Source organism: Nanorana parkeri, unplaced genomic scaffold (genome assembly GCF_000935625.1).
Source record: "Nanorana parkeri isolate BGI_ZX_2015 unplaced genomic scaffold, ASM93562v1 scaffold341, whole genome shotgun sequence".
Lineage (NCBI taxonomy): Eukaryota > Metazoa > Chordata > Amphibia > Anura > Dicroglossidae > Nanorana > Nanorana parkeri.
The window spans coordinates 625105-650709 of NW_017306609.1; the positions used below are offsets into that span (position 1 = coordinate 625105).

The 25605-nt window shown below is 42.7% G+C and overlaps 1 protein-coding gene across 3 annotated transcripts in view; it reads right to left on the bottom strand.

Moving 5' to 3' along the window:
* Positions 1–10514: 10514 nt before the first annotated feature.
* The window catches only part of GDE1 (glycerophosphodiester phosphodiesterase 1), a 35900-nt gene continuing 20809 nt past the window's right edge, over positions 10515–25605 (bottom strand). For 2 of the 3 annotated variants that reach the window (XM_018558473.1, XM_018558471.1), the window contains exons 4-6: positions 22910–23002; positions 12562–12773; positions 10515–10796 (exon numbers count right to left, since the gene is read on the bottom strand). In XM_018558473.1, the coding sequence (XP_018413975.1) occupies positions 10649–10796; positions 12562–12773; positions 22910–23002 (453 nt within the window). In that variant the 3' untranslated portion in view covers positions 10515–10648. The remainder of the gene's footprint in view (positions 10797–12561; positions 12774–22909; positions 23003–25605) is intronic. The other variant, XM_018558472.1, reaches the window with a different exon arrangement.

Here is a 25605-nt window from a genome sequence, read left to right on the forward strand (position 1 = left end):
GCAGCACCAGACACCAAGGCAAAGACTGTGGCAGCAAAACTATTGGGAATGGATAGATGACAATTCGAGGCATTCACTCGGAAGATAAAGACCCAAAAGAAGGCTAGCTATACACATGCACGCGGGCTGAAAAAGATAAATCCGTTTTCCATCCAGCTCATTCAATTTTTTCAGCCAAAGTTTGTTAAGCGTGGCGACTGGTGACAGAGCCAACCATGGGTCGAATTTCAGCTGATTCAGCAGGAATCAGCTTAGATTCGAGCTGTGTATGGCTACCTTTAGTCTCACACTTTGGTGACATCACAAAATGTATGCTACATGTATTTTGAAGATATGTGTTATAATAGCACATTTGGCCCGGTTCATAAATGTCCTTCACTCAGTTCCTTTGTTATTGGTTATAATGGCCCAGATCTCATAATGCACTTTGCCTTAAAACGCACGTGTGATTAAGGAATGCCAATCATTTCACAACTGCCTTGAACAAAATGTTCAAGGAGAACAAGATATTCTTCTAGCCCGATGACACTTAATTGATATATTTGCACGGAAAGTTAACTTGTTTACATGTTTTTGGGGAACAATTTCATGATGTGCAGATAATTTAAACTGTAATCGGTTTTGATTGCTTTATTTATTAAAATATGCTAATAATATATGTTCACTGCTTGTTTGAATCTGTTATTCTTTTTTTCTCAATACCGTTTTATTGACTTTACAGCCTGTAACAATCATATTACAATCAGTTTTTATACATTTTTCTGGAATCTGGGAAAGTTCAGGTTTTTTTTAGGCAGAGTAATGTGGGGAAACCACAGAATTCTCTCAGAGCAACAAAAGAAATAAACACACTCCTTCAAACAGTGTGCCACACTCAGCTGCTCCATAATCCATGGCATAGGCATGCACAGCCTATTGCATTAGGGTGTAAACGCAAAAGCACAAACACACACAATATATACAGTATATTGCATACATACACACACACAGAGGCATCACAGATTCCTATCTCTTTACTGTGCCTTACCTCTTCTAGCAGGGGTGCGGTAATGAAGCAGGGAGCATGGCAGGTGGTCATGTGACCACCCGCCCGGCTTTCCTGATTGCAAAGCCTGGGAAGCCACAGCCAGGTTCCGAGGACTGCGGCTGTTATGTGAGGAATGTAAGTGGCAAGTGCTGCTGCTCTCTGCATCACTGAGCCAGTCACAGAGAGATCTTTGTGATCCCGCCACCAGATGAGTGAACTAGAAGCATGGCACCCACTGTTTCTGCAGGGATTTGAGCCTCCACAGACGAAGGTGCATTGTTCCCCCATACACAATGATCCACCTACAAACATCGCCCTCCCATATACACACACATACACATTCCCCCCCCGCCATATAGATATTGAAACCCCCCACATAGACATTTCCCCCCATACACACACATTGACCCCCCTCCCACTTATACAGACACTGCCCCTCTCAATACACATATACAAAGACATTGCCCCCATACACAGACATTTTCCCCACCTACACAGACATTGCCCCCCCCCCCCCAGCCCGTTGCAGACAGGGTTCAAGGCACTTACATCCTCTGCTTTGCTGCAGCTGTTTACACTGATGGAGGATCCGTCCGTGTCAATTCCCGGAGCCAATCTGCCAGCTGCCTCTTGTCCAGAGTCTTCCCGTCTAGCTCTGGCAGACCTGTATCCCGGCTGTGCATGGCCGGCTGTGTCACCATGTAGTGTGTGGATCACTGTGTGCCTCTGCAGCTTTATGCTAGCGCCGGCCCTGAGTTTTGGTGTTGCGCTCGGGGTGATTAGGATGTGGTCAGGCACACCCTGTGCACATGCCTATGATCCAAGGCCAGGTCTTCCCTTCAACACAAGGCTGCCGGCTTCCAGGTTCCACCATGGCCACAGGCAATGTGTTGTCTTAAAGGGCTAGCTGGCATGTTGCTCAGCATTGGAGCAATGCATCAACACGCTAGCTTCCAAGCTCCCCGTGCCTCCTAAGTGTTTGCTGTGACTGTCTCATCATTTCCTGTGCAGCTTCATGATCCTGTGTCACTTTAGCATTCATGCTTTCCAGCTTCCTCTGTTAATGGTGTGCACCTCTATCACCCCTTGTGACTTCAGCTTTCCTACTTCCCAGCATTCTCTAAAAGTCTAGGTTTTTAAGATGTAACCAACCTGCCCATGTTTTGTATGTTTTCATTTTTAAGAATCGTAATCTCTTCTATCAGATGTATATTATCAACTCACAATTTGCACTTGGCTATTACCTGTGGTTTAGAAGCTTTCCAATATTTAGAGATCAGGCTCCTGGCCACATTCAGAATGTGTGGTATCAATGGTTTCTTATATTTAGGAGCACACAGAGATGTGTTGTAAGATAAAAGGACCCAATGGTCCTGTGGAAGGGTCATGGTAATGATTTACGCTATTGATAATGTTGATAATCTGTTCCTAATAAGATTTCATTAGTGCGCATTTCCACCAAATATAGGAAAGGGTTCCAGGAAACATTAGCAATAAAGAGGAAGCATACATCAATAATGTTCTCAACTGGATGCAGCATATTATTATTATTATACAGGATTTATATAGCGCCAAAAGTTTGCGCAGCGCAGGGGCTGACTGGCAACTTTTAGCCGGGGGGCAAGTACAACCCAGAGGCCCATGGTGCAGCAACTTGGTCCACCTCCCGCTTTGTCTCTTCTCCCTGCCACTTTTGCCATCCATGTAACGGTAGTGTGAATGGTCAGGTGATGTGAGGACTCACTAGTCAGTCCATGAAAGGGGTGACTGGCTGGGGGATGGGCTGCTGCACATTATACAGCAATGCAGAATAATACCATCAGCTATAGAGGACTACAAATCCCAACAATACATTATACATCAATACAGAATACCATCAGCTCAGGGGTCAACGGTGTAATGTAGAGGTCAGTATGTAACCCAGTGCAGAGGTCAGCGGCCAGTATGTAACCCAGTGCAGAGGTCAATGGTCAGCATGTAACGCAGTGAAGCAGTCAGCATGTAAAGCAGTGCAAAGGTCAGTATGGCATTGCAGCGGTCCGTATGTAACGCAGTGCAGAGGTCAGTACGTAACCAAGTGCAGAGGTCAGCAAGTAACGCATTGCAGAGGTCATGTAACGCAGTGCAGAGGTCACTATGTAATGCAGTACATCAGTCAGCATGTAGCGCAGTGCAGCGGTCAGTATGTAATGCAGTGCAGTGGTCAGTAATGCAGCACATCAGTCAGCATGTAACGCAGTGCATTAGTCAGCATGTAACACAGTGCAGCGGTCAGTATGTAACACAGTGCAGAGGTCAGCGGTCAGTAACGCAGTGCAGCAGTTAACGCAATGCAGCGGTCAGTATATAACGCAGTGCAGAAGTCAGATGTAATGCAGTGCAGCAGTCAGCATGTAACACAGTGCAGCGATCAGTAACGCAGAGCCGCAGTCAGCATGTAACGCAGTGCAGCTGTCAGTAACATAGTGCAGCAGTCAGCATTTAACGCAGTGCAGAGGTCAGCGGTCAGTAAAGCAGTGCAGCAGTCAGAATATAACGCAGTGCAGCAGTCAGCATGTAACGCAGCGGTCAGTAACATAGTGCAGCAGTCAGAATGTAACAGTGTATCAGTTAGCATGTAACAGTGCAGCAGTCAGCATGTAACGCAGTGCAGCGGTCAGTAACATGGTGCAGCTGTCAGTAACGCGGTGCAGCAGTCAGCATGTAACGCAGTGCAGAGGTCAGCGGTCAGTAACGCAGTGCAGCAGCCAGCATGAAACGCAGTGCAGCGGTCAGTATGTAACGCAGTGCAACAGTCAGCATGTAACATAGTGCAGCAGTCAGTAACGCAGTGCACCAGTCAGAATGTAACGCAGTGCAGCAGTTAGCATGTAACGTAGCACAGCGGTCAGTAACTGAGTGCAGCAGTCAGCATGCAATGCAGTGTGGCAGTCGGTATGTAATGCAGTGCAGCAGTCAGCATGTAGCGCAGTGCAGCAGTCAGCATGTAACGCAGCGCAGAGGTCACACAGAAAGAACAGGGACTTACAGTGACTCTTTTCCTCTCCGGTTTCAGGTGCTGTGTCATCTTTTTTTCCTCTCCTGGGGGGGGTCGCCTGCACGTTTTCAGGTAATTCCAGCCACTTCCTGCTGTCCTCCCTTTAGGACCCAGGCATACAGTCAGTAGGAGTGCAGTCTCCCTCCAGCCCATGGTAGAAGATGTGGCCCGAGGCAGCTGCCGAGGAGCTCGAGCACTACACGGGCTTATCACAGGCAGCTGAAGAGCCTCTTCTCCTCCACCTCTGCAGGATCCGAGTGGCCGAGAGGGGAGATTGTCGCTGGCGGCCGTTTTTACAGGCACCAGAGAGGCCCGGGGGGCATTTGCCACCCTGCCCCCCGGCTCAGTCCGCCCCTGGCGCAGCGCTTTACAATATAAGGAAGGATGGTAAGTAGGGCCCTGCCCGTGAGGGCTTACAATCTAAAGCATATAATTAAGAAAGAAGGAAAATTATACAAAAGGTATTTGCTAATTTTTACAGGGAGACATAGAATTGAGAAACATTCCTTGGGGTGCAGTTTGTGGCCAGACGTGCACCTACATTGGATAATAGTCTTTCCCCCAGTTTTGGACTTGGCTACACACTACTGGAATGTTTAGATGTGGCACTACATGCTGCTCTAGTTAGCCTTATCTGGGTGATGTGCATAGAGTTCTGTTGTATACTATTAGAAGGACCTTTGAAATGTAAAAAAAAACAATATGTAGACAGAACGACTAGAAGGCTAAGCAATCATATAAGGGATCATTTGTCCAACATCAGAACATGGAAGAACAAGAACATGGCTAAACATTTCTGTGAACAACATGGGGGAGACACAGGATCCTTTAGAGTACATAGTTTGAAAAGAGATGACTGCCCTAAAGAAGAGGTGACCACTTTTCTATACTGAGTAGGAGGGAAGCATGGAATGTAACTCACAATTACGAATAAAAGGAATATGGTTGCATCATTTAATAAAACTTTTTAAATGTTTTTAAATTTTATTTTTATAACAACATATTGGTTTTATGGGAGAGATTGATTTATAGGTGGACAGAAATTTTATCAGCAAAAGAAGAAGTTTAGAAGCCACAAGAAGTACCACACAGGGCGTGGCTATAGCTGTAAAAGGTTTTTATGTCTGGGGAGCCCGATTTCTCATTCCCTAGAATCAGTTAGTTAGCCATTGCAATATATCTCTCTTGTTGAACATTATTCATATGAAACGTCACATAAGTTGTCATATTTCCAGGGATGTGAGCCCACAAGCAATCACGTGGCATGGGATCCCCCAGGGTGCCGGTTAAGGGTCATCCGGTGTTCCGCCAGGGACCCCCTCATGAAAGTTTGGACTTAGCTGCGTGCTGTCCCCAGGTTGCGGCCCCTGGGTTCACCCTGCTTGCGTGTGGAGAGTAACCATACACACTAGAGACAGAGAAAATGGCTGCGTTCCAGTAAGCACAGGCAAGGTGATATGGTAGCAGAGAAAACGGAAATCCGAAAATCAAGCCAAAAGGTCAGGGCTGGCAGCAGACAGGCATAATCGGGGGAATATGTCTGTGAACAAAATATCAGCCCACGGAAAATCAGGTCAGAAATAAAAGGCACAAATGGGAGCTCAGGGACAAAAGAGTGTTGATCAAGCAAATCAAGCTGGACTGAGCAATCAGTCCAAGCCAACATCCTCAAATCAAGCCAACATCCTCAATTTTTTTTTTAATTTTGCCCTAGACAAGAGCTACAATACTATAAAAGTACAGGCTTCATCCTTAGGGGCACTTACAAAAGTAAAATGGTCTGACACTCTAGTTCAGCAGTTTCTTCGAGCCATCATCGAGCTGAAGCTGCCATTGAGACCCGTCTCCCTCCTGAGATTTGCCCTTAGTTCTAAATGTTCTGATAACTTCACCTTTTTTTGCCTTCTGAATCCTGCTCTATAGAGCTACTTACTTGAAAAAGTTTTGCCATCTGAAGAATCCTCTTGCATTATTCTTCCAGACAAAGTACTGCTGCGCCCTCGGCTCGAGTTTATGCCAAAAGTATAGACCGTGTACCACCTAAACTGGGAATTGATTTTACCAGCGCTGGAACAGCCTATGTCAGCAGCTTCTCAGCATTCAGAAGATTTTAGCAGGTTGGGTATGTTCCGTCTAATATCTACTTGCCTGGATAGAATGAGGGACTTCAGTACAGAGACTAATCTCTTCGTCTACTCAAAGGGCCCCAGGGGTGGAGATGACCCCCCGTGGTTTGCTGCCCCGAGGAGTAGCCAGGAAAGGAAAATTATGGTATTTGATAAACAATTTTCCATAAAAGAGCAAAGGAGTTGTAGAAAACAGATAGTGTGTGATCATGTGTGTAGCATCATTTAGCTGCCTGCACACTCATAATTAAGACACGCCTACCAAAATGGGCAAGAGGGATAGGAAGAGAGTCTCTGAGGCCACGTTAGAATAAGTGTTAAGGTAAACAGCGAGAAGTAACTGCTTGCCTGTGGAAGAAGCATGTTAAGGCTCTAAAACATTGCATATACAGTATGTTTTGTGACGAATAAATTGCCTAAAAGGAACTGATGATGTGCTAGTAAATCGCACGGCCTCTGGTAAGACATCTCCTGAACTGTTGGTGGCTGCTGCCACCCATGCCTTCAGAATTTTCTAGGTATGTTCTGGCTCTATTCCAGAATTACTTTGGTCTGTACCTTTAGGTGTACTACAACCATGTAATGGTACAACCATTTACAGCCCGACACTAGGATAAAAATAAGAGACCTCCCATCCCTCCCCCTCACTAATTGCTAGGCTGTTTAAAAAAAAAAAAACATTTTTTAAACTTGCTTTAACTCACGATTATGTGATTATCCAATGCTGGGTCCTTCTATTCTCTGTTTACTTCCTGCAGGGGTCCTTTCTCCAAGTGTTCACATCACTGCCTGTGTAACATGGACAATTCCCACTGGCTGGCCACTGAAGTGTCCTCTCAGAATCCAGAGGCAGCCATGTTAGAGGAGCAGGGCTTTGCTGATACCCGATGACCGGTGAAATAATAAATGGCGGAGGAACAAATAAGCAGCTACAGAGGTTCATGAAGCACAGATCCACAGAATCAATAAAGCAGAAGCAGAGACATTTTTGCATTGCAGGTCCTTGTGTACAGCTTCCTTTTTAGCAAGGAGAACATTAAGCAGCAAAGTAGTGTCAGATCTCACAAGACTAGCGGTCAGAGGAAGCTCTTAGATGATCTCACACTGTAGATCAGGGGTGGCCATTGGGTAGATCGTTATCTACCAGTAGCTCTCAAAGCTGATGCTGGTAGATCAGGAAGGGTGTGAATGGTGGCCCCTATATTCCATTTTGGTTTATTTATTTAGCTGTGCACACATGATTACCTATTAGCCTGAGTCTGCTGAGCCAAGCTCCCTGACACCTTTCTGGTGAATACTGGTGGTTGAAGTGCTATGTATTACATCAAACAATATTAGTTTACACAGCCTGTTGCAAAATACAGCAAGGTGAGCCAGGAGAGAGAGCGGGGAGAGACAGAGCGAGGAGAGACAGCCAGGGGAGAGAGAGCAAGGAGACAGCCAGGGGAGAGAGAGCAGGGAGAGACAGCCAAGAGAAAAAACGAGGAATGACAGCCAGGAGAGAGAGCGAGCGAGGAAAGACAGCTAGGAGAGAGAGGAGAGACAGCTAGGAGGATGAGCAAGGAGAGACAGCCAGAGAGGTTTTGTTTTCTTCATTGGTAGCTCTCATGTAGCTCGTCATTTGAAAAGTAGATCTTAACACAAACATTGTGGGCACCCCTGCTGTAGATAAACAGATTATACATATGGGGCACATAGCACATGAATGAATGGAAGTGGACTGATGTTTGTCAGGAGGTATTCTAGGCAAAAAGGTAAATATTTCAGGTACTGCTTAGGCACAAAACACTTCTTGATGTTCCCCATCAGATAGCAAATAGTTCAGGTCCACTTTAAGATCTTTTTCAAGTCTGGCCAGCATAGTCCGATGTCTATGATAGCTTTACATTTTTTATAGTTTAGCAACAACAGGTCTAAGACTCTATGAGCAATTTATTTAAATATTAGGACAATATTAGGACAATATTAGGACATACACGAACCCAAAACACTTTGTAGAAGGCTAAAAGGTTCATTCTATTTAAGGCTGGATAATGTCTTCCATGCTCTCCATAATAAGCACCAACAAATATAAACTTTATGACACATAAATGCTGTATCCAAAATTCTGAAACATTCACTGCCATTATCTTAGCAATAAAAACAACAACTCACAGTAGGCTCTGCTTTTTAATAAAAAGTGAGAAATAGAAATATTTTATGTAAATTATAGATCTAATCATAGGGTAATAATCAGTGTGAGGATTGTCTTTTGTTTCATAGCAGACTGCACCAAAGGACTTACTCTCTTGCTGCTGAAAGAATGGTTGCAAGTATTTGAAGAAAAAAAAACAGGAAAACAAATGGATCCACGATTGTAAACAAAAGCTGGCAGTCTGCTTCCACAAACAAAACAACAAAAATTCAACATCCAATTAGCTTTCAAAGTAATGATAATAATTGCATAATGATAAAAGATGGCGAGCACCATTTTTGGAATGCATGTACTTTCAAAATCGGCCTGGAGCAGCAACCAGTGGGTAGTAAACTAAAGGCAAAAGTACCAGCTTTCTAGAGACCAATTTAAAACAATGTTGTGAACAGCCTAAGAATAGACTGGGAATAGAAGTAGCACAAAAGAGCGGATTACAAACACTACTGAATGATTCAGAGAAAATACACACTCCTCCCTTTTTCCTTACAAACTTGGGAGCTTCTAAACTAGTCACTAAACAATCCCAGACTGCCAAAAAAGTGTGCAGGGGAAGAAATCCCAGAGACCCTTCTTGGCAAACTATTCATGAGTGACCAGTTTGTCCTCAAACCAAACTTCTGGGTCTGAAAAATACTAGACACAACTAAAAAGTCTGCTTATGAGACGCAAAGAAATAGGGATGTCTCAGGGCCGTACTAATGAATCCCATCAAAAACAAATAATGTAATTTTATGTAGATGAGGGATATGGCCACCGGAACACTACCATGATGGCAGTCTCTTCCCCTCATTGCCAATTGCCTGTTAAGAGATGGTAGCTTTTGTCACAGGAGCAAAAACCAGTCTTCTTGGCTTCAGAGGTAAACTTAAGCTCACATACAGGGTGCTTTAGGAGCCTACCTTAAAACCAAAAAACGGGTTTTATTTGCATTTCTATAACATTTCTGAAAAGGTAAACAATAAGGAATCATTTTTTTAATTAGCAAAATGAGGACTCGAAATGAAAGGCTAAATTCATATATATTACAGACCTCAAATGCTACTATTTTTTATAAAACTCCCAGGAGTGAGATGTCTCAGCAGGGAAACAGATACTCCAGCACCAAGCCATACAGAAAAATGGGGAACACGTGCTTGGGCTGTCTGCACACTGGAGTTTAAGGACTCTGCTCCCGGCAAGCTTGTAAATACAGAAGACTGCGTTGGCAAGAGTCGGGTTCTCTCGTAGAAAATTGCAACTCATCTACTCCATTGGCTCCAGATAAGGCCTTTTACATGGAATTTGGATCGATTCTTATCACAACTTATGTTTTGATGATTTCTATATCAATTACTATCACAAATCATTTTTTCACTTGTTATTTAAGAATCCAAAAATGTTTTATATGTCCTAATCATGGAACTGAGTAGTTGCTGGAGGTTTTTTCAATTATGATGTCCCTATAGATCTTAACCATGGCTGTTTTTATATTTTGTATCTAATTAAAACAATATTTTTATCTAAATTAAATTGCGTGATTTATTGGACTTGTCGACTGGTGCCATTAACGCCCCACTTTCCTTTCCTAACCTTTTTTGTCTTTTAGATGCTAAGTTATTTGATGAGGTTGTCTGGGAAAGGGGAGGATAATCTTCAGAATATTAGTACTAATGTACACTTATGATACTTTTATTTTAAAAATATAAAATGAGCCAAATCATTGTTTTCCCACTTAATGTCTCTAACTTCATTATAGCAAAGCAACCACATTTTCTTTGATCATCAATAATTTCAAATAAAAATAAACATAACCATACATTCATAGCCAATATACTTCTACACACATGAATCAAAGATTTTACTCAATGCACCCCTGGGTGGTTTAACAGCTGACGCTAGGGTGAGATTTTTTATTAGCTAAAATCTTTACATACAGTATACTTTATAATTTAATTGAAGATATTATATCAAGGAAGACGTACATACCAACATCATTGGTAAAGTGCAGGTAAATTGCAGTGCCACTAGAGGCTCTAGCATTTGACAACTTGATGAATGAGGTAAGCATATCACTAGAAAGGGGGTCCTCCCCAAGCACAAAGCTCCTTTACAGGTGCTTACAGGCACCACAGATTACTGCACCTTACCAGTTATGCTTGTTCATACACTTGGAAGACACAGAAGCTTCACTTTAATACGGGCATGTGCACAAAATTAATTAAGTGATAGAGATTCTTCCCTTTATTAGCACCCTAGAAAACAAGCTTAGAAACTAAGTGGTCAGGTCAATAGTGAGGCTCACAGTCTTCTACCATGCTGTCGGTGATGTAATTACAGTTCAGGAAGTGTTCACAATATAACTTCTCAGAGGCGTTGTTAACTGTCCAAGCCACAACCTCAATGCCTCTATTATTCCACTTCTCCACATAGTCTCTGCAGGGGAAAAAGTCAAACTTCAGTTTTGTGTTTAAAACATACTGGATGGCACACTTTCCCCCAAACCCCCTTAACCAACTATGTAATAGGCACAATAGGGCCTATGCCCTTGAGAAATCAGCCACTGATCAACATACTTACTTCACATACACAGAAATAATGGATACTAGACGCCTGTGGCAATTGTAACATAGTGGAAATATTGGTTGTCCTCGTGCTTCCAACATCATTTTTGCTCTTTAATTGTTACTGTAATTGCACTATTTGTTGCATTTCCCATTCCCTTCACCTCCTAAACTACCTCACATTTTATCACTCACATTCACCGCACCTCCCTATACCCACTGAGCAATAAAATTAAAGCTAGGCATACTCATAGTTATGACTACATTCCCTAATAAAACTGTCCCGCTTCTGGCCTATTTTACACTACTGTACCCTATGCAGGATCTTAAATTGTTGCAGCAAAACACCTGCTTGTACTCTTTTTTTCTAGTACATTTTGGTCAAAATGTCCTGCTGCCGTTGCAATTTTACACTGTTGGATCTTCTGTTGCCTCCTAATTCTTAATGAGAGCTTGACGGAATATGTCCAGCGGCAGAACAGTTTTGCATCAGCGAGAACAACCACAGAAAACTACAGGTCCAATTCTATTTACCATTAAAAGTGGGCCTATTACCGTTTGAGAAACAAAACATGTGTTGCTTCTAAAGCCATCTGAAAAAAAAAGTCAGAGTTGCGTACATGTGCCCCATTGTGGGGCCTCACTTCCCATGCCTCATTTTACAGTAGTTTGCCTATTAGCCTTAAAAATGGCCAGAATTGAGCAAGGTTCATCCCACTGCAGACTACAATATGATTTGCCTCAAAATTCAGGTTCTCAGAACAAAAATTTAACAAATCCTTGGTGAATTGAACCCAGGCAGATTCAACCTTCGCTGTTAAGCAGTTTATTGGAAATATGGCATAGTCTTCCTAAGGATCTGATTCTAGAAAGTACACTAAATTGTTTAAAAATGGGTTGGGTACCTCTAATTTTAAAAACACAAAAGCTCTTTCCTTCTTGTTTGAGTAAAAAGCATGTGTTGCTTCTAAAGCTACCTTAAAAAAAGCTCAGAGTGGAGCACTTCGGAGTACAGAGTTGTCAATCTCTGACTGCTGTGGCCAGGGAAGATGCATACGAAAACCATGATTGTTCTACACATATTGGGTATTGCTGCACACGTCATTATGAGAGCAGTAATTCTAGGGCCATCATTCACTGTGTACAGAATGCCTTCAGGTTGCAATAGTGCATTGAATTTTTTGACAAATTACAAGACAATTTTTAACAACATAAAATTAGAACATGGCTTGTGTAGAAAATATTTATTCTAAATTCTTTTTTTATTATTATTTTTTTTTTTTCAAGAGGGGTTACCATTTAACACTAAACTGATGGTCTGGAAAGGATTTTAAAGCATCACCTATGGACAAGGGACGTTTTGGTACCCAATTACTGGACACAACCTCATCTTTTATATTTTGCCATTGTATTATAATTGGGTATTATATTATGTTTGTGTGCACGCTTAACTTGAGTGTCATTTTTTTTACTGAGAATATAGATTTAATAAACAAAATGACAGAAAGGATCTGATTAAATGTTATGCATGGCACAAGCACTTTTCTTCCATTTTGTAAAGCATCCTGTGGGTATAATCAGGGAGTAGGTTTAGATGGCAGCAAGATAGGCCTATACCACAAGTAAAATAAACTTACTTTGAGATGTAATTCTTCTGCATCAGGAAAGCAGATATGCCACAAAAGTTCCACAGAATGTGGTGCAATGCCCAGTCCAGCAAAATATCCATTGATACATAGAAATAATGTTTCCACATGGAGTCAAAACGAGGTTTCCCATCCCCTAAATGGCTGAGACTCCATGGTCTATGGGTTAAAGCAGTGACTACATTGACGTCTGCTTGCCTCATCTGAAAATTAAGCAGAGATCATTTCAACATAAGCTAATAAAAGGAGAAGCATATACCACACAGGCTATTGCCATACAAAGACAGACCTTTTACGCTGGCCATACACTGCTCTATCTTTCATTTAACCTGCGGGCTGAACGATAGAAATAGAGCAGCTCACTGGCTGCCGTCTCTGGTCATACGAAAATTCTCTGACCAGTTCCTTCGATCAGCTGGAAGATAGGTTTCACAAACCACTCTCCTCCCTCTATTTTCGACTGACCTCTACTGACAGCCCCACATTACCTCACTTGTATGGGAAATGGAAAGTTGATATTCCCTTGCTGATGGAAGACAACTGGGAGAACTGTGTACAGAACTATTTAACGAACGCTGTCTCCCCTATAGGTAGATTTATTCAGTTGAAATTCTTACATAGGGCGTATTACACTCTCGGCTAGCAGCAATCTATCATTCCATGGATGCTCATTGCCATAGATGCAAGGTAGAAGTTGGCACTTTTCTGCATGTGGTGTGGTCCGGACAGTTGCTGTGGCCGTATTGGCATTCTGTGCTCTCGAATAGCGTCACTGGTCTGCAACTTGAAGCTTTAAGGACCAGAGGTCTTGCTGCACTCCTTACCGGAGAGAACCTGTGTGGGTAGGTGCTTGTAGTGACCACGGACGGCACCGTGTGTACCACAGAAGAAGAAAATAATGTCACCAGCACACCATAGTAATAAATCAATAATCCATTTAATGGCACATTGCCATTAAATGGATTATTGATTTATTACTACGGTGTGCTGGCGACATTATTTTCTTCTTCAGCAAATTGAAGCTGACCCCATGATATTGTTATTGGATCTTGTGGACCATATACTCATTTAATAAGATGCTTAGGCATCTTATTTTTTATGTGACCTTCTATGCTAAGCGTGAGATTGTTGATAGAAACTGGATACCCCGCCCACGGTAGATCAGTGGCTACATACAGTTGATAGGATGCTACCTCTCTATAAACTGACATAAATGAGTCGGAATCACCCACGGACATTTGATCGTATCTGGATGGACTGTGTGGAGGCTAGGGGACTCACATTGGAGGGCCTGAGTGCTGTTCTGTCCCCTCCTGCTGTGCCTTCTGAGGGTTTGAGAGTTGCTATTTTGCTGAAAAGTTTGCTGGATCTGGCGGAATAGTACTTTTGGCCTGCCCTAATGTGCTCTTGATCTGTGAGTTGGGCTTGGATCCTCTTGAGAAATTGATCTGTGCATGCTCCCTTTTTCCGGTCGCTGATGTGCGTATTTATACTTTATCAGTGTAGATTACCGTGACTGTACTTGTAGCAGAAAACCTTTGTACATTTTTTTTTTTTAATCCTGTCTTTTGTGATCTCTCTCTCTCTCTCCAAAGGCAGCCATTCTCGTAACAAGTACTGCAAAAGCCAGGTCCCATATGCTGCCATGTATTGGCGTCAGACTCCAACATGGCAGCATACGAATGGGACATATCGATCAAAACCAGGGAGGGTAATGCTTGGATATTGATTTATATGTACCACTGTTAAACACATTCAGAACCAAACTTCACCGTGGTCAAAACTCCTGGATAGACCCTGTAATGGGACAGGAACATGGAACAGGTTACTGCCTTCCAGAATAACTTTAGAGGTACACCACTGAATTCTATCCATAAAGATGACATCCTTCGGAAGAGCGAAACCAGAGATTAATATGTGGCTCCATCTGCTTGACCAGCCACAATGCATGTGACCTAGTGCACGCAGAGAGCCCCTTTCTGATACCTCCACATTGAATACGGAGGCTCCTTGGATCTGAAAGGATCTCTGAACTCCAAGATGCTGGAGACATTTTCCCCCCAGTGGACTGTCACTCCCGTTTGACTAAAAGGTTGTTGGAAGTGATTCGCACATAAGAATCCATTATTAACACTATCACTGGATAGGGACATAGATGATGACAGTTGAAACAGGTTCACCGGCCTCAGCCACAACCAAAGAATCTCATATTTGGAATCATCTTGAACCTCTGGCACAGGGAATGTAATCTGTTGTCTGAAGAACCCTGTTGGAAGACTCTTAGCCTTCGATAAGTCTAATTTCACCATTTGAATTGATCCTGTCAACCTGAGACAATGGGATGCCAATGAGTAGGATAGAGGCTTGACCTGCCTCAAACAAAACACTAAGACCACTTGGCTTTCCCGTTGGCGATTCCTTTTAACTTAATCAGAGCTGAATTTATGATGTTCCCGTTGACTGCCAGAGTATGAGCATGCTGAACTATCAGCAGGATGTCGCTGCAAATAGTTGGAATACTTGAAGCCTTGTTCACTCAAGAAGGCAGTGACTGGATGTAAAATTTGGAAAATGACCTAGAATTGTGGCGAGGCCAAAGGGCAGATTTTTGGACTGGAAATATTACGAGACACCATTTGGATATACACTGTGTGCACAATTAGGCAAGTTGTATTTCTGAGAATTCATTTAATTATTGAACAACTACAGTGCTCTCGGTCAATCCAAAATGTTAATAAACCTCAAACCTGAATTTTTAGGAAAGTAAAAGTGAGGTTTTGGCTTTCTTATGAGAATATCGACGTGTGTACAATTATTGGGCAACTATTAGTGTGCAGGATTATTATGCAACTAAATAGAAAACAAACATTTTCCCATCTCACTTGCTTATTTTCATCTGGTAAAGCGAGAATAAAAAACAACTCAAAATTTACAAATAAAGATTCCTGACATTTTCAAAAACAAAATCAGTGACCAATATAGCCCCTCTTCTTTTCAATAACATTCATAAGCCTTCCATCCATGGAGTCTGTCAGTTTCTTGATCTGTTGATCACCTTTAGTGCAGTAAACACAGCCGCCCAGACACTGTTCAGAGAGGCCTACTGTTTTCCTTCACCGTAAATCTCCCATTTAGGAAGGGCCCACAAGTTCTCAATAGGGTTTAGGTCGGATAAGGAAGGGGGCCAATGTCATTATTCTTTCATCTTTAAGGCCCTTACTGGCTAGCCATGCAGTGGAGTACTTCGATGCATGTGATGGAGCATTGTCCTGCATAAATATCATGGTCTTCTTGAAAGATGCAGACTTTTTCCTGTACCACTGCTTGAAGCAAGTGTCTTCTAAAAACTGGCAGTAAGTTTGGGAGTTGATTTTGGGTCCATCTTCAACCCGAAAAAGTCCAACTAGCTCATCTTTATTAATACCAGCCCACCAGTGCCTCACCTCTATCTTTCTGGCATCCGAGTGGAGCTCTGTGCCCGTTACTGATCCAGTTACGGGCCCATCCATCTGTTCCTCCAAGAGTCACTCTTCTCATCTAATCCGTCCATAAAACCTTTGGAAAATCTGTCTTCAGATATTTCTTGGCCCAGTCTGGACATTTAAACTTGTGTCTTGTTTAGTGGTGGTCGGGTTTCAGCCTACCTTACCTTGGCCATATCTCTGAGCACTGAACACCTTGTACTTCTGGGCACTCCAGGTAGGTTGTGGTTCTGAAATATGACAGCACTGGTGGATAATGAGTTCCTGGTAGATTCACCTTTGGTTCTATTAAAATCTTTGGCAGTTAATTTACATCTTTCTTTCTCAACATGTTTCTTGTGACCCTGTTGACTATTTGCAACAAAACATTTGATGGTTCTGTGATAACACCCCAATATCTTAGCAATTTCCAGAGTGCTGCATCCCTCTGAAAGACTTTTTACAATTTTTAACTTTTCAGAGTCAGTTAAATCTCTTTTTTGGCACATTTTGCCTGAGGAAAAGAAATGGACTAATCATTATGCACACCCTAATATAGGGTGTTGATCTCCTAAGGTCACTCCCTCCCCCATTACACATCACCTGATATGCTTAAATCCAATAAGCATTCAGGTTCATATAGCTTGGAGAAGGACAATATGCATAAAAATGGTGATTTGGTCAAAATACTTACTTGTCTGTGGATTGTGCACACAGTGTATATACATATAACCGAGAGCTTTGCTTACACCTAGGAACCTTGATTGTAATGAATGGACTGGAAGATAAGAAGAAAAACCTTATAATGTCAGTCTTGAACTCAACAGGACCCTGAATCTTGAAAAAATTTTTGTTCAAACTTTCGTGAGCGGCACAACCTCAGACCAACTGGGCAAGTTTGGTCAGAGGTATTGGAAATGTAACAGCATATATACAAATATACTGATATGTCTTTTCAGCTGTAGATGGTGCTGTAGTGGAAGGCTAGTCTCTGTGTGCATGCTTATCTATGATACACAGGAAATTATTTTTCTTTCTGTTTTCTTCAAGTAAAACTTAATTCAGCATTCCTCAAGATCTCAGTGCTTCATCTGAACACATAACCAACAAGAGGAACTCTCAAAAGGACTTCCTGGAAGGGAGAAATAATGGTTTGTTCAAATAAAAAAAAAGGATGATTGTGAATTCTTCCGTCCCCTGTGACCTTAGATATTGTTGTGTGTGGTGAGATCTGTACCAACAAAAAGGTAACTGCTGTCACGGATGAGCAAAAGCAGCATATCCATAGCAGCCTTACTATAATTCACTTGCTGATATCATTTCATTCAGAAACTACCATGTCTCTGAGGCCTTATTGCCAGCCATAGGGCCTGCTTTTGTGTTCTTTGGCCAAATGTGGATTGCCTTGGCAAATAAGAGCAACTATTACTGAATAACTGGCCTATGGGTGCTCCAAAAAAAGATATAAAAACTTAATTTACTCACGTAAGGTGTCCTTATGTCTAACCAGTCAGATGATTGTCGCATCGATCATAAGGATAAGTTAGAGTAACAAACCGCGTCTGGAATGGGTATATATTCCTCCCAACATATGACCTATTTAGCTGCCCTGATTAGGGGATAAGTTAAGGCCCGCGGTAAGGGAATCCTTGCTGGTGAATTATCACCCAAGATGTATGCTGGCAATACTCTGTAACTGACTGCCTGAGGGCTAAAGGGGAATTTGTGGATGTAGCTGCTTCACTGGGCTAGTGATTGAGAGTTCATAAAGTACTTTGCCTCTATTTAAAGGCTTCAGATCTCCACTTTTCTGCCTCTATTTACTGCTACCCCTGCAGGGGAAACTTGGTACAGCATACTGCCAGATGATCACAGGCCTAGTACTGCTTCAAGGTTGTACAGTCTTTGAGATGCATTCTGCTAGCTTTACCCTAATAGCAGGGCCTTGAATGTGTAGCAGCCGTATCACAGCTTGAAGAGGACCTTTTATCCCAAATTGAGCAGCTTACTCTGTCCTTGGGGAGCATTGCTGGTAAAAAAAAAAAGTTATAATCCAGAAGTTCATGCATATACACTCTGAGAAGCAGTGGTGGAAAACGGCTGGAGAGATTTACAATCCATTAACCCCTGCATATGCATTCTAAGGAACAGTGCCGTCAACAGGGCAGAAAATATTTATTATGCCCATGCATGCACACTCTTTTTTTTTTCACGCCCGCACAGGACGCTGAAGCTGCGCACGCCGGCGACGCTGCTCTCCTCCTCAATCGAGGAAAAGCAATCTTCTGAAAGCAAGTCAGTGGCGGAATAGGTGTACGGAGCTGCAGTGTGGAACAGGTGTGCGGGGATATAGTGATGGAATAGGTGTGTGGTGGTGGAATAGGTGTATGGGGGTGCAGTGTGGACCAGGTGTATGGGGGGTGCAGTGTGGACCAGGTGTATGGGGGGTGCAGTGTGGACCAGGTGTCAGTGTGGAATAGCTGTGTGGAGAGGCAGTGGTGGAATTGGTGTATGGGGGTGCAGTGATTTTTTTTTCTTTTTTATCCGATTAATCGAACATAAATAAATCGGCCAACTAATCGATTATGAAAATAATCGTTAGCTGCAGCCCTAAACAATTGTGTATACATGGTAGCCACATAAAATATAGGACCATGAAAAAGATTACTGAATAACAGGCATAATAAGCCTGAAAATGAAGCAACAACTCCATAAGTTACATATAATCATTCAGGAACCATAGCCAAGAACACATTTCTGTAAGATCCAGCTAAAGCTTTTGTAGCAGAGCTCCAAGTGGCAGCAGTCTACACTCTGCAAGCACCTTCAGGGTTAAAGCACCACACGCAAGCTAATGGATGCTTTAGGCCAGTGGTTCCTCAACCTGTGTAACCTCTGGACCCACATTTATCCTTGGTCAATAAGTCATGACTGAAGTCACACCGCACTGGAACGCACGGCATTGCAGTAGCACGCGTTCTGGTGCAGACGATCAAACTGTGGGTGGGAGGTGCGTTTGGGGTGCCATTCAAATAAATGGCAACACAACACACCTCCCACACCAGAATTCCCAGTAGGTGTGATTTTGCGTGGTACAGTGCGATAATCGCATGTGACTGTGCAATTAACGCACTGTATTAGTGTGAACAGGCCCTCGAAAAACACAGACAGACACACACAACCACATTCTCACACACGCATACACACTCTTAAAAATGTTTTAATCTTTTTAAGATCCACCCAGTCTCCCTATCTTAACGAGAACTAGGGTGGATCCTCAGCCTGGGGTCCAGTGGGGACTGCTGTGCTTTGATAGAGCTCCATCCATATGTGCATTGCTGGTACAGCTCCCTTGTGCACCCTGTCAAGGTGCTGTAAGCCAGAATGTGACATCACTCCGGTACAGGTACCTCTACAGGACACATGAGGGAGCTGTAAGCAATGCATGTATGGATTAAGCTCCTTCGCGGCCATAGCCCCATCCCTTCCCACCCCAAGCTGACATTCGGCACTGGGCAGCATATTTTGAATGGCTGCTTGGTGTGAGAACTGAGAGTGCTGCACTAGGGGGAGGCTGAGGAGCCTCTCACCTAGAAAAGTGTAAGGCATGCATTGACCCACTAAACACTTGGGGCGGACCACTTTTGGGTCAAGACCCACCAGTTGAGAACCAAAGCTTTAAAGGCAAATACCTGCAATATTCAGCTAAGGCATTAGCAGCACCAAAGAATCACATACTTGCTTGTTAGTTTTAAGCACACATGGAAAACTGAAAGGATCTACAAACAATAGGTATTCAAATACCATGTACAATACATATATTGTATACATATACAATAGGTATTCAAAAAAGATTCAGCCAGAGCAAAGCAGCACTGTAAAGCCATAGAAATAGTAGCACATTCATTTCTTAAACAAACTAGCTAAAAGGAGAACTATGAGGTCAGTGATTTTCACTCAACCTCATAGTTCGAGCCGACGTGTGAAAAAGAAACTGTCACACGTCGGCTCAATAGATCGGGAAGTGAGCAAACACATACCGTCGCTCGCTCACTTCTCGATCATGTCCCTGCAGAGAGCCGTGACTGTCACTCACGGCTCCCTGCAGGGATTCGCCCCCCCCAATCCTCCAGCACTGACTGGCGGAACGGACAGGGGAGGGGACGGGTATAGCTGGCTCTGCCTCTAGATAGGCAGAGCCAGCTGTCACTCACGCAGCTGGGTGGATCTCGACAGTAATGCCAGGATCCGTCCCGGCTGCGGCGGTCTCAGAAAACCGTGAGCTGTAGCTCGCGATATACTGATCTTTGGGTCATGGGAGGATGCTAATTTATGTCCTCCCATGACCCTTATGAGAACTATGGGGAAGAACACTATGGGGAAGAACACCCCATAGTTCTCCTTTAAAGAAAATGGAGTGCATCCTACTTGTCATCTTGTCCATGCATGTGACCATTCCAGTAGAACCATAGTTTCTGATGATGGTTTGTCTGGAGTCACAAGACGAGGAGGCTACGCAAGTGTCTTAAACACCCCTCCATGATAGAGGAAGCATCCGAATATTAAAGGACCCCCAAGAGACCATTTCCTGCACCCAAACTCCGAAGTTATGGGGGAGGCTTCCCTTATAAGATTGCATTTAGCCACTTGAACAAAGGGAACTTCGCAGCAGGAGAGGCTGAACCTGTGCGGGAAGGTCAGGTGAGGGTAAGGGGAGGTGCGGTGGAAATCAAATATTGTTCAGATGTTCTTCCCAACACTGTCCCAGAAGTTCCCACAAATGTGTTGCACTTGCAAGTTGCTTTGCTTTCACTCTGCTGTCTAGTTCATTCCAAATCAGCTCCATAGGCTTTAAGTCTGGAGACTGTGCGGGCCATTCCATGATTAGTGATGGTCCGAACACACCCCTGGAAAGGCACCTTGTCCCCGTGCCGATGGGGACAAGGGCCTCTTCCCCACAAGCCCTGGGGCAATGGTTGTGGGAGTGCGGGCAGGGGGGGCTTATTCACATCGGGGCACCCCTTTAATAAAGCCTTGTCCATGGCGACGACGACTCGACAAAATAAAAAATAAAACAAGAACAAAATAAACAGAAATTATTTTTATTTTTTTAAACCCAGACCCTTCCGCTAACGACAAACTCAGGCCGCAGAATGGCATTCTGACACTTGCAGGCAAAACAAACAATTTGGCAGAGCTAGTGGTGACATCACAGCTAGCTCCACCTAACTGTTTACATTTATCCGCCACCTGACAGGACTTAGCTGTGAGCCATGGTTGGGCAAAGTCATCATTACTTTGCCCAAGCATGGCTCACAGTGCACTCTGCCGTGATTGGGCAAAGTTTTGCACCTGACCTGTGGTTAGCTGCATTGCTTTATGGACCTCACTTTGTGCACTGGTGCGCAGTCATGTTGGAACAGGAAGGGGCCATCCACAAACTGTTCCCACAAAGTTGGGAGCATGAAATTGACCAAAATGTCTTGGTATGCTGATGCCATAAGAGTTCCCTTCACTGGAACTAAGGGGCCAAGCCCCACCCCTGAAAAACCACCCCACACCATAATCCCCCTCCACCAAACTTTACACAATGCAGTCAGGCAAGTACCGTTCTCCTGGCAACCCCCAAACCCAGACAGGTCCATCGGATAGCCAGATAGAGAAAAGTGATTGGTCACGCCAGAGAACATGTCTCCACTTCTCTAGAGTCCAGTGGTGGCATTCTTTACACCACTGCATCCGACACTTTGCATTGCACTTGGTGATGTAAGGCTTGGGCGCAGCTGCTGAGCCATGGAAACCCATTCCATGAAGCTCTCTACGCACTGTTGTTGTGCCTGTAGTCCACACGAAGTTTGGAGGTCTGTAGCTATTGACTCTGCAGACAGTTGGCGACTTCAATGCGCTGACCCCGCTCTGTAATTTTACATGGCCTACAACTTCGTGGCTGAGTTGCTTCCACTTTGTTATAATACCACTAACAGTTGACCTTGGAATATTTAGTAGCAAGGAAATTTCACGGAACACCTGAAAAATGTTAAGGAGTTAATACAATAATTGCTCGTCTGTACTGTACTGGCAGTCCTCAAAGATGTGCACCCCGTCTATCCTAACAAAGGGTTAAAGATGTATAGACTTGTGTAGTACATTGTATGTTAATTAACTTTTAGAAAAAATGTCCCTATGCGTACCTATAGTGTAATGTTGTTCAGAAGTTCAAGCTGCCTGTAGTGACATACAGTGGGGCAAAAAAGTATTTAGTCAGCCACCAATTGTGCAAGTTCTATGCTTTCCACCTTCTTAAAATATAAACAAAAGAGAATTATCTAACTTATCTTTTGATATTCACTGCAGACAATTGTAATGATAAATGGGGGAAAAAACAAAATGCCCTCAGTGCAAGCAACAGAAAGGTTTCACAATTAATGCATTTCCTTCCATAAGAAAATCTTTGTACCAAGATGAAGCAGCAAAACTAAATTTCACAAGTAGGCGACGCTGCAAATTAATTCCAGAATAGCGAACTCCAGGTCTTAAAAAAAAACAGGTAAGCATTGGACATTGGGGACCCATTTTTTTTATACAAAGAAATACATGGGGCAGTATCCTTATTTGAAAAAAAAAATGGAAATCTTTCTACAAAACTGCGGGCAGTAGGTGGAAACAAACATGGTTTATGTAAATACCAATCATAGTGTATGCAACTGTGTGTAAGGAATTCATTGAATCTAAAACGTAATCCTAAATGATGCTTGGAATGCATCCCGAGGCCCATGGTAAGCAGTTCAATCACCTTACAATGGCAAATCTAGCATTATTACACAGACTAAATAAGAGTAATGTCAAAGTCCAAGAGTGTACTGCAAGTCTCTACTCACTTTATAGATAACACTTGGCTCAAAAGAACATACAATGCTGCGGTTATACAGATTGGGAAAGTCCATATACAGCTTCCTGAGGGTTTCTGCAGCCTAGAGAACAAAAAGACAACATTTAGATTTAGAATTATTTCCTCTTGGTTATTTATTAAGTGATTAGAGAACGACTTGTTCTTTAATTTATATACATGCTTATCCAATTCACTTTTGTTTGGATCACTTACTTATTCACTAGGTTATATACATTAGTATGGTGATGAATTTGCGAATTTGCAATGGTGCATGTGTCTTAGTTTGAGTTTTTACTCACACTGTTAGTCAATATATACCGTATATACTCGAGTATTAGCCGAGATTTTCAGCCCATTTTTTTGGGTGAAAAGTGCCAAGAGTTTTACACATAGATCACAGTAATTTGTGGACACTTTGATATACAAATTTTTTCTTTGATTTGAATATTGATTAATTATTTAGAATTGTAGGGTTTGGTGAAAAGGGTTTAATAAGAGGAGATAGCGTGGTGTGTTGCTAAAAAGACAAAAAACTATGCATTGATTTTTTTATACAAGTAACATGCAAACAGAACAATAATTTTTTTAAATGTCATCTGCCTACTTTGCCACCCCGTAATGTAGGCGTGGTAAGTTTCCCAGCAGTATACATATTGAGGGCCGGTGCACACCTAGGCGACACCCCCACCGCACGGCAATCGTGCATGATTCCGCACGGTCAGGACAAGCACGGGTCACAAGTACCTTTTTTCTGCGATACACGTCGCGCGGCTGTTTTAGCAATCCGCCCGGCGCTACTGGGGTGCCATTGAAAAATAATGGCACCCACAGCGTGATCGGTGCACACCTGGGTGACACGATTGCCGCATGGTGGGGTGTCGCCTAGGTGTGCACTGGCCCTTACATGCTACTTGCCGTAAAGGGAAAAGTAAATATGTTGCATTTCAGGTCCATTCACATCTGTACACGTTTGCATGTTAGTTTCCTGACAGCTTACAACTTCCACTTCTTTGGTGTTAAAGCTCTTTCAAAATGTATACATGGCTGCTTGGGGGCTGAGCTGGAAATGCACAATGAGGGTTTCAAAGTGTCAGATTGACAGCAAAGAAGAATAGTAATGCTACATACCCCACCTAGCTTTTTCCTCTCCACTAATCAGCTGCTTTACCATTAAATACAAGACAAAGTCAGCAGGCCATGTGTGCTCTGCTTCAATTTAGAAACATATGCCCCAAATGTTTTGTATGCACAGAAAGCAGGGGTGTATAGTCCTTTCAATTTTATCAAAATATAATAAAATAATATAATGTTTTAATCTGTCAGGCTGCCCAAAGACCACCCTTCTCTAGAAAGATCACAGAAGTACCCGTATTTGCAAGTTATGACTGAATCGAGAGCATCGGTTGTGATTATTAGGCAGTCTTTGCTCACTGTTATGCTGGACATATGGCAATTTTAAACAATCTAAACTATTTTCACCAAGTTTTGACTGCACTAACAAATAAAGGAGGGAAATTTACTCACCCCCCCTAGCCATATGACATCCAAAAGCTCCTTCGCTGGCGTATGGTCTTCTTGTAGATTCAGGATGTTAAGCCATCTTGATTAGCATGCACAGGAGTTCATTCATCCTGGCAGGTGCAGAAAATGTACCCCGAGCTGCCATGTGCAGATCAGTGTACATTTTGAAGTAGATTGTAAACAGGCAGGTTCTATGTTATATGAAAACCCCCTACATTCACCACATCCTAGATAAACAATGGGGTATCCATAAAAAGGGCCCCATTCCAAATAGTTTACCTGGTAAACTGTTCAAGGTTTTCAGTAAGGCTACATGCATCACTAAAATGATTGTGCCTGATAGATTAAAAACATACTTCTTTCCGCTGTATCCGTCTGCTACATTTTCTAATATTTGTGGGTCCTTTAAAAGTCGCAAGCTCAAATGCAGTAATTGTGATTTACGTCACACACAAAAAAAAACCCCCACCACATTCACCGACAAGAAGAATAGATGCTTATTATTCTCCTTTGTTTATTCTCCTTTGTCATCATTGTTTGACATGCATCTGCGGATTTAACTATATAGGCTGTACAATCGGTGCACTCAGAGCTACAATGGTTCAGAAAACAAAAAGAAAAAAAAAAAGCAATTTTCTGGAACATCACAATGGTGGTCCCAAGTGAATAATTGTTTTTTGAGATAGAAACCATAAGTAATAGTCTAACGGAAGGAGAATGTTTCAAACTGCTCTGTGCAAGCAAACCTTTCTTATTTGTATAAACATTGCTTGGTTACATTTCACACTACTTAGCTTCTACTGCTTTAATTGATCTTTTACTTTTAGTGGTGTTTGTAATAGGTTGGTGGTGACACCTAGTGGTTTGTTTGGGTTAATATATTCTATTATGGTTTACAAATATATTAACTTGCCAATGTTTGGATTGCGTACTTATGATTAATATCTACATATATTGTTTCTCAAATGTCTGTATTCAATTGCATTTTAGATTTTTTTGCACTTATATGCATAAATATGAACCAACTACTAATCGATTAAATCGATTATAATCCATAACGAGAATCGTTGGCATCAATTCTCACCATCAATTAGTTGCTATTCGATTAGTTGCTTTTCGATTAGTTGCCGCCGCTATGCTCCTCCATTCTCGTCCACACCGGTG